General features: G+C 46.6%; 1 protein-coding gene across 3 annotated transcripts in view; it reads left to right on the forward strand.

Moving 5' to 3' along the window:
* Window positions 1-15,641, forward strand: part of LOC137436924 (autophagy-related protein 2 homolog B) — a 174,123-nt gene that overhangs the window by 117,180 nt on the left and 41,302 nt on the right. For all 3 annotated transcript variants that reach the window (XM_068131157.2, XM_078787075.1, XM_078787074.1), the window contains one exon: window positions 12,443-12,519. In XM_068131157.2, coding sequence (XP_067987258.2) covers window positions 12,443-12,519 — 77 coding nt within the window. The remainder of the gene's footprint in view (window positions 1-12,442; window positions 12,520-15,641) is intronic.

Here is a 15,641-nt window from a genome sequence, read left to right on the forward strand (position 1 = left end):
CCTTCTCTGCCTTAGTCTTCTCCTTTTCTTCCCTTTCTTTCTTTCGCTTCGTTTTTGCTTCCAACACAGTGTCTACAGATCCCATTGAAGCCTTCCTCTCTGAGAATTGATCGTGAAGAAACTTCCTGTCCTCGGGGTTGGTGATTATGGCCTCCGAATCTGCATGCCTAAGATCAAACGTCTTCTCCAAGGAGGCCTTGAAGGATGCTTCCTTTTTCTCTTGGGTCGCACCACCCTGCTTTGCACCTTTTTGGAGGCTCCTCCATTCTTCATATAGCCTCTCCAAACGATGGATGCAGTGCTGCTTCGTCGTTGTAGGTAGGTGAGCTTTTTCCCAGAACTTCACAACCTCTTCAATGGTGAGGGTTGCACTCTCCCGGGCAGTGCGATTCTCCTTCTTCAGGTGATGGAAAAACAGGACAAGAGATTGATGCACAGTCGGGAGCTTGGCACCTTTGATGGCATCTCCAGAAGTGGACCCAATGAGATACACATTATCCTGAGCCCGAGTTTTCAATGAAACACTGGTACTAGCACATGCCATATCTGCAAAATACGCAAGAATGTGGGTAAAATCCTGTTAATTCTTACTCCACAGGGTCACTCTCTACAAAAGAGCCACAGTCAATAAGTTAGGCCTACATATTACACACTAAAAAAGCGTACCCCTGACCCCGGGAACCTGTACAAAACATGCATGAAAATTGCCCAGATAGTGATCATAGGAAGTCTCAAAACTGTATGTATAATATATTGTATATAACTATATATATAATGTATAATGTGTATTTATGTATATTTATTATTTAATGTATATTTTATGTATAAATTTAATGTATATTTAATTATAATTTATATATTGTATAACTATATATTTATTTATTATATTTAAATTTTAATATATTATATTTATTTTTAATATATTATTTAATGTATTATATTTGTCTATATTTGTATAATTGTCTATCATATAATTGTATATATAATGTATAATATGATATATATTATTATTATTTAATGTATATTTACTATATATTTATTTTTAATATTATATTTAATGTAAATATATAATTATGTATTTATTTTGTGTATATACAGCCCAAAAAATGGGAATTCCTATTTTTGCATGGGGGAAAATTCATCACTGATGTGGCACCCCTAAATATTATTGGATTCCATTCAAATTTGGTGTGGTTTCCTTTGACACCAAAAGGAACAAAAATAGACCATGTCCCGGAGAAAATCTGCATTTTGATTTTTTGAAGCCCACCCTAATTATATATATATATATATATATATATATATATATATATATATATATATATATATATATATATATATATATATATATATATATTTATATATATATATATATATATATATATTTATATTTATATATATATATATATATATATATATATATATTTATATTTATATTTATATATATATATATATATTTATATTTATATTTATATTTATATATATATATATATATATATATATATATATATATATATATATATATATATATATATATATATGAACCGCCAGCAAGGTGGCCCATACAGCTGCTGCTGCACCTTGCTGGGAGCGATACGCACCGCCTGCCACGCGGTGACGTTATCTCTGGTATCCACTCATCATATGGAGTCGACCTGGTTGCGGTTGGGAGTTACTAATAATGGTATCTGTAATCTGGTTCTCCAACCTAATGAGCGGACAACATGACGTCTTCGCCATGCACGTCCGCCTTGCCTGCAAAGTTCCAGAGGAACCATCTAGCAGTGTGTCATTACGGATTATAAATACAGATACTGTCACAAGTGCATGCAAAACTCACAGTTACCGACCTGGTTTCGCCCTTGTTGGGGCTTCATCAGGGCAACGCAGTGAGGCTTTCCATACACTTGTAACTCTGTGACCCTTTCGGTTTTTATATCAGTCACTATGCGACCTTCATATCATCAGTGGAGAACCGCCAGCAAGGTGTCCCATTTATAATCTGTAATGACGCACTGCTAGATGGTTCCTCTGGAACTTTGCAGGCAAGGCGGACGTGCATGGCGATGACGTCATGTTGTCCGCTCATTAGGTTGGAGAACCAGATTACAGATACCATTATTAGTAACTCCCAACCGCAACCAGGTCGACTCCATATGATGAGTGGATACCAGAGATAACGTCACCGCGTGGCAGGCGGTACGTATCGCTCCCAGCAAGGTGCAGCAGCAGCTGTATGGGACACCTTGCTGGCGGTTCTCCACTGATGATATGAAGGTCGCATAGTGACTGATATAAAAACCGAAAGGGTCACAGAGTTACAAGTGTATGGAAAGCCTCACTGCGTTGCCCTGATGAAGCCCCAACAAGGGTGAAACCAGGTCGGTAACTGTGAGTTTTGCATGCACTTGTGACAGTATCTGTATTTATAATCCGTAATGACGCACTGCTAGATGGTTCCTCTGGAACTTTGCAGGCAAGGCGGACGTGCATGGCGATGACGTCATGTTGTCCGCTCATTAGGTTGGAGAACCAGATTACAGATACCATGATACCATTATATATATATATATATATATATATATATATATATACACATATACTATATACATATACATATATACACACACACACATATACTAGCAGAAGTACCTGGCATTGCAGGGGAGGGGGGAGGGTGATGGGGGAGGGGAGGGAGGAGAGGGGAGGGGGGGGAAGTACCCGGCATTCTGTGTATGGAGGGGAGGAGGGGAGAGGGGAGGGGGGAAGGGAGGGGTAGTGGGGGAGGGGAGGCGTTTAGACGTGCCTCTGTCTCATCTTCTGTCCCTCGCTGTCTGGCCCTCGCCAGACATTGTTGATTGGCGTTTAGACGTGCCTCTGTCTCATCTTCTGTCTCTCGCTGTCTGGCCCTCGCCAGACATTGTTGATTGGCGTTTAGACGTGCCTCTGTCTCATCTTCTGTCTCTCGCTGTCTGGCCCTCGCCAGACATTGTTGATTGGCGTTTAGACGTGCCTCTGTCTCATCTTCTGTCTCTCGCTGTCTGAATCTAGAGACACGTTCTTGATTGGCTTGTCGATGGTGAAAAGTACCTTCATCGGCTTCATGGAGTCTTCGATCAGCGATTTTCCTTGCTCGGGAGGTTGAACGTGACAAATTTCTTTTCTTCGGTGCCATTGCCTTTATCACAGTCAGTCTTCCAGTCACTCACTCGTAGACAAATTCAAAATACTCGTAGACAAAATACCACGTTTACACGTAGTAAGAAACGACGCAAACGCACGATTGCAACTCTGCGTCGTGTCGTGGGCGTGGCCAACGTGGTCTCATGCTCCCAGGTGATTGGCTAACTCAAGCTCGAGAGAGCCATAATGCGCTACGTTATGGCAAAAAATATGGATCTGAAGATGAAAGAAAAAAAAACCTATGTGGTGTGAATGGCAATGTTCCTCGCTCAAATGTGAAAAAATGCAATCGCGCGGCAAGGAACATCACGTGATCGCTCTGAGCGATCGATTGCAACTCTGCGTCCTGTCGTGGGCGTGGCCAACGTGGCCTCATGCTCCCAGGTGATTGGCTAACTCGAGCTCGAGAGAGCCATAATGCGCTACGTTATGGCAAAAAATATGGATCTAAAGATGCAAGAAAAAAAAACCGATGTGGTGTGAATGGCAATGTTCCTCGCTCAAATGTGAAAAAACGCAATCGCGCGGTGTTGTGGAAAACCATTCAGGTCCGCACAACTTTTAGTCCAACGGTTTGGTTTAATTGCATTTAGATCATCAGATCATTCCTGTAAGTAGAAATACACAATAAGCATACGATGCGACATCTCATAAAGCCATTCATATCAGTCAATGCAAGCAAGCTAGATATTCTATAAAGGCGTACCATTAACGAGGCTACCGATGTAACATGTCACAAGGGAGAAGTCTCGGAGCACTGACACAGCAACGGGTCTTATAGTCACGCCCCTAGTGGGGACAACAATGACAGCGAGCAGCGAGCATCCCCACCCGGGTTCAGTACGGATACGATTTCACTACATTCACCCCCCGTCAGAATTATACGGCCGCGTGGCTAAAAGCGAGTGAGCGTCAGCATGGGCGCGGAGTATTAGTCGGCCCAACCGTAGCGGGCCGGGCGGCGAATTTCTCTGCCAGCACGCGTTCGAAATTCCCCGGGTACGGCGTCTCGTAACCCTGTATCCCCGGTGTCAGAGGCGTCAACAGGGTCGGGTGATGAAGGGGGTAACGCCAAGTCGTCGGACCCGGGCAGTCTCGACGGGGGGAGGGTCGGTGGACTGTCGGCGATGGGAGCGTCGGGAGAGGTCATAGTCTCATAGACGGGTTCGACTGGTTCGTCCGATTCCCTACTAAGGTCGTCGACCCCGCAAGGGGCAAGATGACGAACGGAGACAGTAGTCTCACGACCATCAGACGTCATCACACGAGCATGCTCAGGATTAGCCTGGAGAATCTGCACTTTGTCCACAAGGGGGTCGTACTTGCTCGCGCGAACTGCCCGTTTAAGGTAGGCCGGCCCGGGCCCAGCGAGCCAACTGGGCAAAGACCGTATACACCCCGAGCTCCTGGGGTGGTGGAAAAGACGCTCGTGGGGAGTTTGGTTAGTTGCCGTACTCAGGAGTGCCCGGATTGAGTTCAACGCCGCAGGTAGCGACCAAGCCCATTTATCGAGGCCCCGGCCGTGGGTCCGGAGATGGAGCATGACGGCCCTCCAGATAATCCCGTTGAAGCGTTCGATCTGCCCATTAGCCTGGGGTCTATACGGCGTGGTGTAACTAGACGCAACGTTGTTTTGGAGCAGATAGCCGCGCACCTCCTGAGACAAGAAGACTGCACCCCGGTCGGTATGGACATAGGCCGGGTAACCGAACATTGAGAACAAGTTCTGTAAGCAACGCATCACCGTGGCAGCAGTCATGTCCGCGCACATATAAGCAAAGGGGAATCGTGAGTACTCATCAACGATAGTGAGCAGATAGCGAGAGCCGCTCGACACCGGCAAAGGGCCCTTGAAATCCATCGCCAAGCGTTCCCACGGGCGTGTAGCCTTCACCAGAGTCCCCATAGGGGGGTTATAGAAACGCGGTTTGATTTCCGCGCAGATAGCGCAGTCGCGACAGATACGGCGGATATCGTCAATCGAGTAAGGGAGATTCCCACTCCGCACGAAATGAGCGAAACGCGTTACGCCGGGATGGCCCGCAGTAGCATGCAGCACCCGTAGGCCCTCCAACGAGGTGATACCAGCACATGTAGTGGGGCGCGATAAGGCATCGGCGGCCTGGTTATCCTTCCCTGGGCGATATTTGATGGTGTAACAGAAGTCGGCGAGTTCGATACGCCAGCGAGTGATTTTCTCGTTCTTAATGCGCTGGGCGTGTAAGGTGTCGTACATGAACGCAACGCTTTGCTGGTCCGTGATGATTTGGAAGCTCCGCCCGAGTAGGTACGGGCGCCATCGCCGAATAGACTCGACGATCGCATACGCTTCCTTTTCAACGGACGAGTGCCGCCGCTCAGCGGAGGTAAGAGTCCGTGAAAAGAAAGCCACGGGACGTCCCCCTTGGGAGAGGGTCGCCGCGATGGCCTGATCCGAGGCGTCACTTTCGAGGACGAACGAGCCGCTCTCGTCAATGGTTGCTACGGCGGCTCGGGCGATGTCGGTCTTAAGTCCTTCAAAGGCCGTCAATGCGGCCGAACTCAGGGGAAAGGTGTCGCAGGCCACAAGGGGGCGAAGTTTCGCGGAGAAATTTTGCACCCATTTGGAGTAATGGGCGAACAGCCCAAGGGCGCGTTTCAGGGAAGCCCGATCGCAGGGAGGGGCCATGTCGAGCAAAGGTCGCAGACGTTCCTTATCCGGAGAGACAGAGCCATGGGTCACGGTGTACCCCAGAAGATCTATGGTGCGTAGGGAGTAGCGGCACTTATCCTCGTTCATAGTTAAGTGATACCGTTGCGCGACCTCAAGGAAGCGCTTCAGATTAGCGTCATGGTGCCCTTGGTCATATCCACAAACCGTAAGGTTATCGAGGTAGACGAAAACATCGGTTAAGTGCTCCCGCGCAACGAGGTCATCCATGGCCCTCTGGAAACAAGCGACCCCGTTCGTCACCCCAAAGGGCAATCGTGTAAATTGGTACAACCGCTGCCCCGACTCGAAAGCGGTATAGATACGATCCGCCCTAGAGATAGGGATCTGGTGGTACGCACTACGGAGATCGAGAGTACTATAGACCGAATACTGGGACACCTGTTGCACTAGCGCGTCCATCCCCGGAAGGGGGTAGGCATCCAGCTGTGTAAAGCGGTTAATCGTTTGGGAATAGTCGATTACCATGCGTTTGCGATGGGCCTCACTGCGCACCACTAAGACCTGGGCACGCCACGGCGACCTACTAGGTTCTATGATGCCGTCTTTCAAGAGCTGAGTCGTTTCGTCCGCAATGAATTGCATGTCCGCGCGAGAGTAGCGTCTCGATTTTACCGCGACAGGGGTACAGTCGGAGGTTAGATTGGGGAACAGCGAAAGCGGACGGACGTCCATTTGCGCTAGGGCGCACACCGTTAGCGCGTCGTCCGCCCCCACAACAAGAGTGTCAGGCCCACCGAACTCCATTACCAGACGTCCATGCAGCTTAAGAAAATCGTGTCCTAGCAGAATATCAGCACATAATGCGGGTAAAACCATAAGGTGTACATCAGGGAAAACCCGTCCCTTTAGCACTAGTTTCAAGCGGCATTCCCCTTTTGTGCTAAGCCGGAGTCCCTGGGAAGCCATGAAGATCCGTCGTGTAGACCGCCCGATCCGCCATCCATGCCTGAGCACAAGTCGCTGGTCGATAAAACTATCCGTAGATCCGGTGTCCACCAAGGCCTGAACACAATGGCCCTCAACCATAAGGGGAATAAGGGCTTGAGCCAGGCCAGACGAGGCAGCTGGGAGCGGGACTGAGCCCCCCGAATGGGTCGGACCAGCCTCGCGGGTGGATCCTACACCAGCAGCAGTTTTGCGATCGTGGCCGGAGTCTGCGTTGACCATGGGGAATCCATTATCGTCATCAGAGGGCTTTCCCCAGCATTCCGGTGTTTCGCGATTCAAAATCCGATGAGAAAAGGCCTCAGTAGTATTTGACATCGCCTTTTGACACTCCTGGCAGATTAAGGCTTCCGTTGTAGCCGAAATCGCCTTTTTCGTTTGGTCGCTTTGACAAAAGGCTTCCGTAGTATTCGAAATCGCCTTTTTCGTTTGGTCGCTTTGACAAAAGGCTTCCGTAGTAGTATTCGAAATCGCCTTTTTCGTTTGGTCGCTTTGACAAAAGGCTTCCGTAGTATTCGAAAGCTGTTTCTTCCCTTGCGTGGCTCGAGGTTTGGCCAAGGACGCGGCCTTTGTCCCCGATGGAGAATGAGACGGTGGTGGCTTTCCGGTGGCGCCAGTCAAGGTTGTCTGAGCGCCCAGCGGGCCGCAGAGAGGGGCCCTCCCCTTCGAAGACGGGTAAGGCGCTGGGCTCGTGGGTTCTGCTACAAGCCCGTTCAAGGTTGCCGCGCCTGCGCGGCTGCGCGAGTCGAAGGGCCGCGAGCCGCGTGCCGATTTCTTGCACACTTTCGCGTAATGTCCCTTTAGCGAGCACAAATGGCAAATAGCGTCACGTGCCGGACACACGACTCGGGCATGACGAGGCCCTCCACAAAAAAAACATGCGGCCCCGCGCAAGGCCTTGGGTCTGCTGGTCGTAACGGCAGCTGTCAGGGTAGGGTCATCCTCCGGAGCATCCCGGAGTTCAGCAGGCGGATCCACGTCCTCGTCTGTGGTCCTCTCCGGCCGGGCGTGTAGTGAGGTGCCCGCCAAAAGGCGCGTGCGATCATAGGCGTTCGATTGCATCCGCGCTTCGGTATACACCGTCGCTTGCTCAACCGCCGTAGCGAAGGTCAGGTCGGTCTTCTCCAAGAGTTTGAGACGTAGTTCCTGAGAGGAGACCCCTGCTATGAAGGCATCTAAAAGTCGATCATCTTTAGCCTGCTCGGGAGTCCGTGGCTGGGCGCTGTCCAGCATGAGCTGCCGGAGCTCCTGGGCGTAATGATCCATAGGCTCGTTGGGTTGCTGCCGTCGCGTCTGCAGCAAATAACGCGCATACACAGGGCTTTTTTCTTTTATATAAAGCCGCTTGAGCTCCGCGACGGTAAGATCATACGTCGTGCATTGAGCGACCGCGTGGTAGACCCGGTAGTCGATTTTTGAGTGTAATATTGCCAGCTTCGCGGCAGGCGTCGGAGCGGTATCAGGCTCATTAAAGAGATGCTCCAGTTGCTTGAGCCAGTGCTTGAGTTGCAAGCCTCCGTCCGTGGCTTGTGGGTCGGCGCTGAAAATGGACACCGTCAACGTCTTGTTGCCAGCCATGTCAGCAGATCATAAATGCAATTAAGTGTTGTGGAAAACCATTCAGGTCCGCACAACTTTTAGTCCAACGGTTTGGTTTAATTGCATTTAGATCATCAGATCATTCCTGTAAGTAGAAATACACAATAAGCATACGATGCGACATCTCATAAAGCCATTCATATCAGTCAATGCAAGCAAGCTAGATATTCTATAAAGGCGTACCATTAACGAGGCTACCGATGTAACATGTCACAAGGGAGAAGTCTCGGAGCACTGACACAGCAACGGGTCTTATAGTCACGCCCCTAGTGGGGACAACAATGACAGCGAGCAGCGAGCATCCCCACCCGGGTTCAGTACGGATACGATTTCACTACACGCGGCAAGGAACATCACGTGATCGCTCTGAGCGATCGATTGCAACTCTGTGTCCTGTCGTGGGCGTGGCCAACGTGGCCTCATGCTCCCAGGTGATTGGCTAACTCGAGCTCGAGAGAGCCATAATGCGCTACGTTGTGGCAAAAAATATGGATCTAAAGATGAAAGGGGAAAAAACCTATGTGGTGTGAATGGCAAGGTTCGTCGCTGAAATGTGAAAAAAGGCAATTGCTTTTCGCTCTGAAATACGTGCGAACGCATAACTGAGTTAATGGCGGCAAGGAACATCATGTGATCGCTCTGAGCGAATCAACGCGCTGCTCTGCGACCGGTCAGAATCCGTGCATAATATTCCTCGCTGAAATGCGCTGAGGTATAAATATGGTTTTAAAATATTATGAAATCAATTTTTAGGTCGGCCATGTTCTTACCAGGCTCAATGGCCATGTCTATGCCAAATATCAAGTACGTGAGCCTCTCCGTTTAGGAGTCTATCGGTAACATTACACACACACACACACACACACACACACACACACACACACACACACACACACACACACACACACACACACACACACACACACACAAACTGTGTTTTATATATATATAGATTAACGAAGAATTTAAAAGTAGCCCCTCCTCCCATACTAACACAATTGCTTATACACCTCCCTGTTCCTTCGTTCTCTGCTCACCTGGCTGTCAATCCCCTATTCTTCTGTTCCTGCTTCTGTACCTGTTCTGGAATCCTCCCACCCCCTTTGCCTCCATGCCCTTCCTCCCCTTTTGTCACTTCAGGGAATTTCCCAGATAGTTTTCACGGTTTCGTTTTATAATGTTTACATTTCCTAGGGAAGTCTGTCCCACTCCTCCTGCAAGCCTTGAATGAGCATATGCCGATTGACAGCCATTGATCTCCTCGATGCAAGACGTCGACCAAGCTCATCCCATAAATGTTCAATGGGATTGAGGTCATGGGAATAAGGCATCACTTCAACACCCTGTTCCTGGAGGAAGTTGGTGGTCAGGCGAGCAGCATGGGGTCGAGCGTTGTCCTGCTGGAAAACTGCGATGTCTGGATGAGCCTGGAGAATTGGCAGCAGATGAGGCCTCAAAACTTCATTGACATAACGCTGACTAGTGAGATTGCCTTCGATGACGACCAGAGGTGTCCTGAAACGGGTGGAAATGCCAGCCCATACCATCACACTGGGTCCTCCCCAACGATTATTTGGCGAATACAGCATGATGCATACCTTTCCCCACCTCTGCGCCATACCCGTTGATGCCCATCAGCAGCATGGAGGCAAAATCTGGACTCATCACTGAACAAGACTGCACTCCACTGTTGCTCTGTCCAGCGGCGATGCTGCAGACACCATCTTGGTCTGTTCCGCCGATGCACTGCGTTCAACACTGGACCTCTGCAAGGACGTCTTGCCACCAAGCCCCGACTTCTCAAGCGCCTCCGCACAGTAGAGACACTGATGCGGTTGTTGTGGCAACCTTTTGTCACTGCAGCCGTTTGCGTCGCAGGGCAGAAACGATCACCAAGATGCTGCAGCACAATCCAGTGGTCTTGGTTTGGGGTGGTTACCTGTGGTCTTCCTCTTCGTGGACCATCATTCACAGTTCCAGTTTCACCGTAACGCCTGGCCAGGTTGGAAATTGCAGGCTGTGAGCAACCAAGACGTTGGGCAATTGTTCGCTGGCTTACACCAGCCTCAAGTATCCCAATTGCCCTCAAACGATGTTCAGATGTCAGGCGTGGCATCTGAATTTTCTTGTTTTCCCTGTCAGACACCTTTGGAGTGACTATAGACAGCAGTAAATGAATGTCTAACCACGAGAACTGAAGGATTTCATTATGAGGGTCATTATTGAAAGGGAAAGATCCCGATACAGAACCACTCAAGCATGCCATTATTGATCAACCAGGTGATTGAAGTGAAGTTCCCGTTACATAATCAGCCATTACAATTGAAGAAACGTGTTTGTAAAGCTGCACATTTCAAAAAATGAAAGTGATAAGTTTCTTTTGACGTTCAGTTTATATCCTGCACCTGGGGGGGGGGGGGGGGGGGGGGGTTTAAAGTGCTCCAGGAAAATTTCAGCCACATGTAGCCTGCACACTGGTGTGCCCCGCAAGCGAGCCTTCCTCGCCACATGAACGGGTGATGTACGATCTTCATATTTCCAGCAGCCGACAAAGCTCTGTTGACAAGGGCCAACTAGTGGCTCTTTTTAAATACAACTGTGTTAAATAACCAATTGACATTAAAAGGAACATCTTGAGAAAGGGTTGTTGTAATAATTAAAGTTTACAGTACGATGCAACTGGAAACCATGCTGCTCATCCATTAGAAATGTATAAATACCCTCCATGCTGTTGAATTTTTTAAATCATTTAACAAAATTGTCCATACCATTACAAGTCCCTGTCGTACAATGTCTGCTGTCAGTACAAGTAAGAACTACATGCTGACTGGACTGGTTTACGAAACATCTTTTCTGATTTTCCCTGGAAAGACTACTGCTTCTGCTCAGGCGATTCCTTTATCTCTGCTGAACATATAAATGAAGTTATTGTAGCAGGAATGGAGGCTTATATCCCCTTCACTTTCAAGGCACGTGATATGTCAAGGGAGACAGCTCTGATTAAAGCTTGTACGAAGTATTAACTCAGGCGGTTGAATACTTGTGTAAATTAGATATTTCCACAAATGATTTCTAATTAAATATATATATATATATATTGACATTATGGGGTATTATGTGTAGATCAGTCACAAAACAATCTCAATTTAATCCATTCTAATTTAAGGCTGCAACACAACAAATTGTGAAAAAAGTCAAGGGATGTGAATACTTTCTGAAGGCACTGGACCATACCTTAAATGCTTTGTGTGTGTGTGTGTGTGTGTGTGTGTGTGTGTGTGTGTGTGTGTGTGTGTGTGTGTGTGTGTGTGTGTGTGTGTGTGTGTGTGTGTCGTGTGTGTCGTGTGTGACGTGTGTGACGTGTATAGGTAAAAAATATGAAAGAACTGTAATTAAAGATATTACAATTAAACTTGCAAAAGAAAACTGCCTCTTTTGGGATCCCCTTGATATAATTTAAGTTGGCCCCCTGTGATTATGTAATATCCTTATGGTGAAATCCGCAATTGTAATTTTTGGAACTAATTTAACGTATAGCCTGGGTTATTTGCGTGAAAATGTGTAAGATCTAAACTTGCTGAGTTATTCATTTTCACAATACATAATAATAATAATAATAATAATAATACATCTGTACATATTTAGCCTGTTTATCTTGTGACAAAAAAACAATCTTTCATCATTCCGAAACACGCTTCGTTGTCTTGCATGCAAACCCTACCGGAAGTGTGCATTGTGACCAGAATTTTTTTTTTTTTAACCCTGTATAGTGTCACTTATGGAGGTGGTCTGGCTATTTAAGATTTAGCAACAACATATCTAAAGCCTCAATTAGCAACTACTTATTTAAAATTGGTGTTGAACGTTATCTTTAATTAGATGACCAGTGGCTTATCTTGTCTAAGTCTGATGAAAGGGATTCTTCTTGTTTTTGTTTTCGATATCCTCTTGATTGATGTTGCTTCTCATTGCTCAACATTCAATGATTATTTGTTCCCATAGACTATGTGTGCGTTATGGACATGGGGGTTTTGGAACTCCAGCTCACAACTCGCATTCCCCATGGAGAAGAGACTCTGGTAAAAATCCCATAATATTTTGTCTTGTCTTTCCTTTCTATCTCCTTTCAATCTGTGGTTTATAGGCATACATATATATACTGAAACGCAAAAGAAACTTACCACCTTTGAAACCTTTAAATATCAACAATAACACTGCGTGTAGTAAATGTGTGAACTTATTTGTGGACAATAGTGTCCTCACTGTCAGACAAAACGGTCACGGATGGTCACTTGAACCTTCAATGGTCACTTCATAGCACAGCTGTTGAACAGCTGTTTTTATTGTCAGTGATTAGCCAAGGGGTACGGGATGATTTTAATGAGCTGCACGTGATGTCTTGATATTGGCTTTAAAAAGGCCAGTGCAAAATGGGCATTTTGACCGAAAAATTTGACCATTTTGACCAACTTCAAAAAGACCGAAAACGCAAAAGAAACTTACCACCTTTGAAACCTTTAAATAATAACAATAACACTGCGTGTAGTAAATGTGTGAACTTATTTGTGGACAATAGTGTCCTCACTGTCAGACAAAACGGTCACAGATGGTCACTTGAACCTTCAATGGTCACTTCATAGCACAGCTGTTGAACAGCCGTTTTGACTGTCAGTGATTAGCCAAGGGGTACGGGATGATTTTAATGAGCTGCACGTGATGTCTTGATATTGGCTTTAAAAAGGCCAGTGCAAAATGGGCATTTCAATCAACATGCCACGATTGTCAAGGGATAAACGGCAGCGTGCCCTGGGCATGCTGCAAGGCGGACTGAGCTACCGTGAGGTGGCACGTCGCCTTGGCTGTTCACACCAGACGATATCGGCCCTGGTGGACAGAGACACCCTCCACAACTCTGCAGATGACAGACCTCGATCAGGGAGGCCAAGAGTCACCACTGCAAGGCAGGACAGGCAGATGGTCCGAAGTCACCTGCGGGATCGATTCCGTCCAGCATCCCGCACTGCGGCAGAAACTCCGGGGCATGCAAACCACGGATCTCCAATGATACTGCACGAAGACGAATGCATGACTATGGTCTGACTGCCAGAAGACCATACAGAGGCCCCGTGATGATGGCTGCCCATCGCCGCAACCGACAGAGATGGTGCCAGCAGCATCAGCGGTGGACCTTGGCGCAGTGGAACGAGGTCGCTTTCAGCGATGAGTCAAGGTTCTGTGTGGACAGTCCTGATGGGCGTGAGCGTGTCTGGAGAAGAACTGGCGAGCAATATGCCGATTGTTGCGTGCGTCAAGCCAACAGGTGGGGTGGCCCAAGTGTGATGGTGTGGGCCGCCATATCAGGCCGGTACAGGATGCCACTGGTGGTTGTGGATGGGAATCTTAACACCCAGCGGTATGTGGATAACATCCTGCGACCTCATCTGCTGCCATTCCTGCTAGACCACCCAGAACTGAGAACCTTTCAGCATGACAATGCTCGTCCCCATGCTGCTCGCTTTACCACTGCATTTCTCCAAGGCGAGAACATCAACACCATGCAGTGGCCTGCGTTCTCCCCTGACCTGAATCCCATAGAGCACCTGTGGGATGAGCTTGGGAGACACGTAGTTGGCAGGGCCAGGACATGGGCAGAGCTGCTTCAGACATTGAGGACTGAGTGGGACAGAATCCAGCAGCAATCCATCCAAAGACTGGTAGGCAGTATACGCCGACGATGCACTGCCTGTATCCAAAACAATGGTGGCCACACACGCTATTGAAAGGGGACTGACATTGCACCCTGTGCTGTTCTGTACTGTAGAACAAAATTGATGAGATGGTGTATCTTGGTCAAAAACTTGACATGTCATCAATAAAATGCCAATGTTTCAATTAGCAATTGTTGGTTTGTTTTATTTTGAACTGTTACAATTTTATTACATTTCAAACAAGTGATAAGTTTCTTTTGCATTTTCGGTCTTTTTGAAGTTGGTCAAAATGGTCAAATTTTTTGGTCAAAATGCCCATTTTGCACTGGCCTTTTTAAAGCCAATATCAAGACATCACGTGCAGCTCATTAAAATCACCCCGTACCCCTTGGCTAATCACTGACAGTCAAAACGGCTGTTCAACAGCTGTGCTATGAAGTGACCATTGAAGGTTCAAGTGACCATCCATGACCGTTTTGTCTGACAGTGAGGACACTATTGTCCACAAATAAGTTCACACATTTACTACACGCAGTGTTATTGTTGATATTTAAAGGTTTCAAAGGTGGTAAGTTTCTTTTGCGTTTCAGTATATATATACATGTATAATGTATATCTGTATATGTATATCTGTATAAATATTGAAGAAAGTTTGTTACTCCCTCCAGGGAGTAAAGCATTCGATCGTGTCCGTGTGTGTGTGTTCGTGTGTGTGTTCTTGTGTTTGTGAACAAAATATCTGGAAAGGTTCTGAACGGATTTGGATGAAAGTTGGTGGGATGATTGCCCTTGGGATAAGGAAGAATTGATTAGTTTTTGGTGAAGCTCAGGATGTTATTCCGGATCCAGGAATTTCTTGAAGGATTTTTTTTACCATTGGAAGATAGGGCTCTTTTTTTTTTAACATTATCTTCTATATATTCTATATTTAACATTGTGATATGAAAATAGTTTTCATATTTGTTGTAAATGTAGTTTAAACTCGTGGTTATGCATTAGAGCGGTGTATTTTGTTAGCAGCGTCGTCTTCAAGGTTCTTTTTTTTTATTTAATAAAGACATATTCTGTCATTTTAAAACCACCAAAGTGTGTATTCGGTTTCCCCTTTCATAAAATTTATCGTTTGATACGTATAATGCTTTAAAACTGTTTTTTTGTTTGTTTGTTTGTTTTTACCTCAGAAGAGATATCAACATTTACCTCAGCGAATGTCAATCGCGGTGTCTGTATTTGATGAACGTATAAAGACTTAGGTGACTTATAAGTGTGACCAGCATGTGCACGGGATTCTTCCCAGAAGAATGAGTGGTCGCATTAGCTTGTACGACTTAAAATGAGCGAGTTTTGTTTTCACGTTTGGGCCAGTTTTACATGTTGTATCCCTAAGGAATGAAACGAACGTTTTTCCTGGCTTACAATTTTATTTGAAGTCACACATGCCTCAAAATACACTAACCTATATAGAATTGAACGCTGAATCCGAAAATGTAAGT

Source organism: Myxine glutinosa, chromosome 11, assembly GCF_964187855.1.
Source record: "Myxine glutinosa chromosome 11, kmMyxGlut1.1, whole genome shotgun sequence".
NCBI classification, from domain to species: Eukaryota; Metazoa; Chordata; class Myxini; order Myxiniformes; family Myxinidae; genus Myxine; species Myxine glutinosa.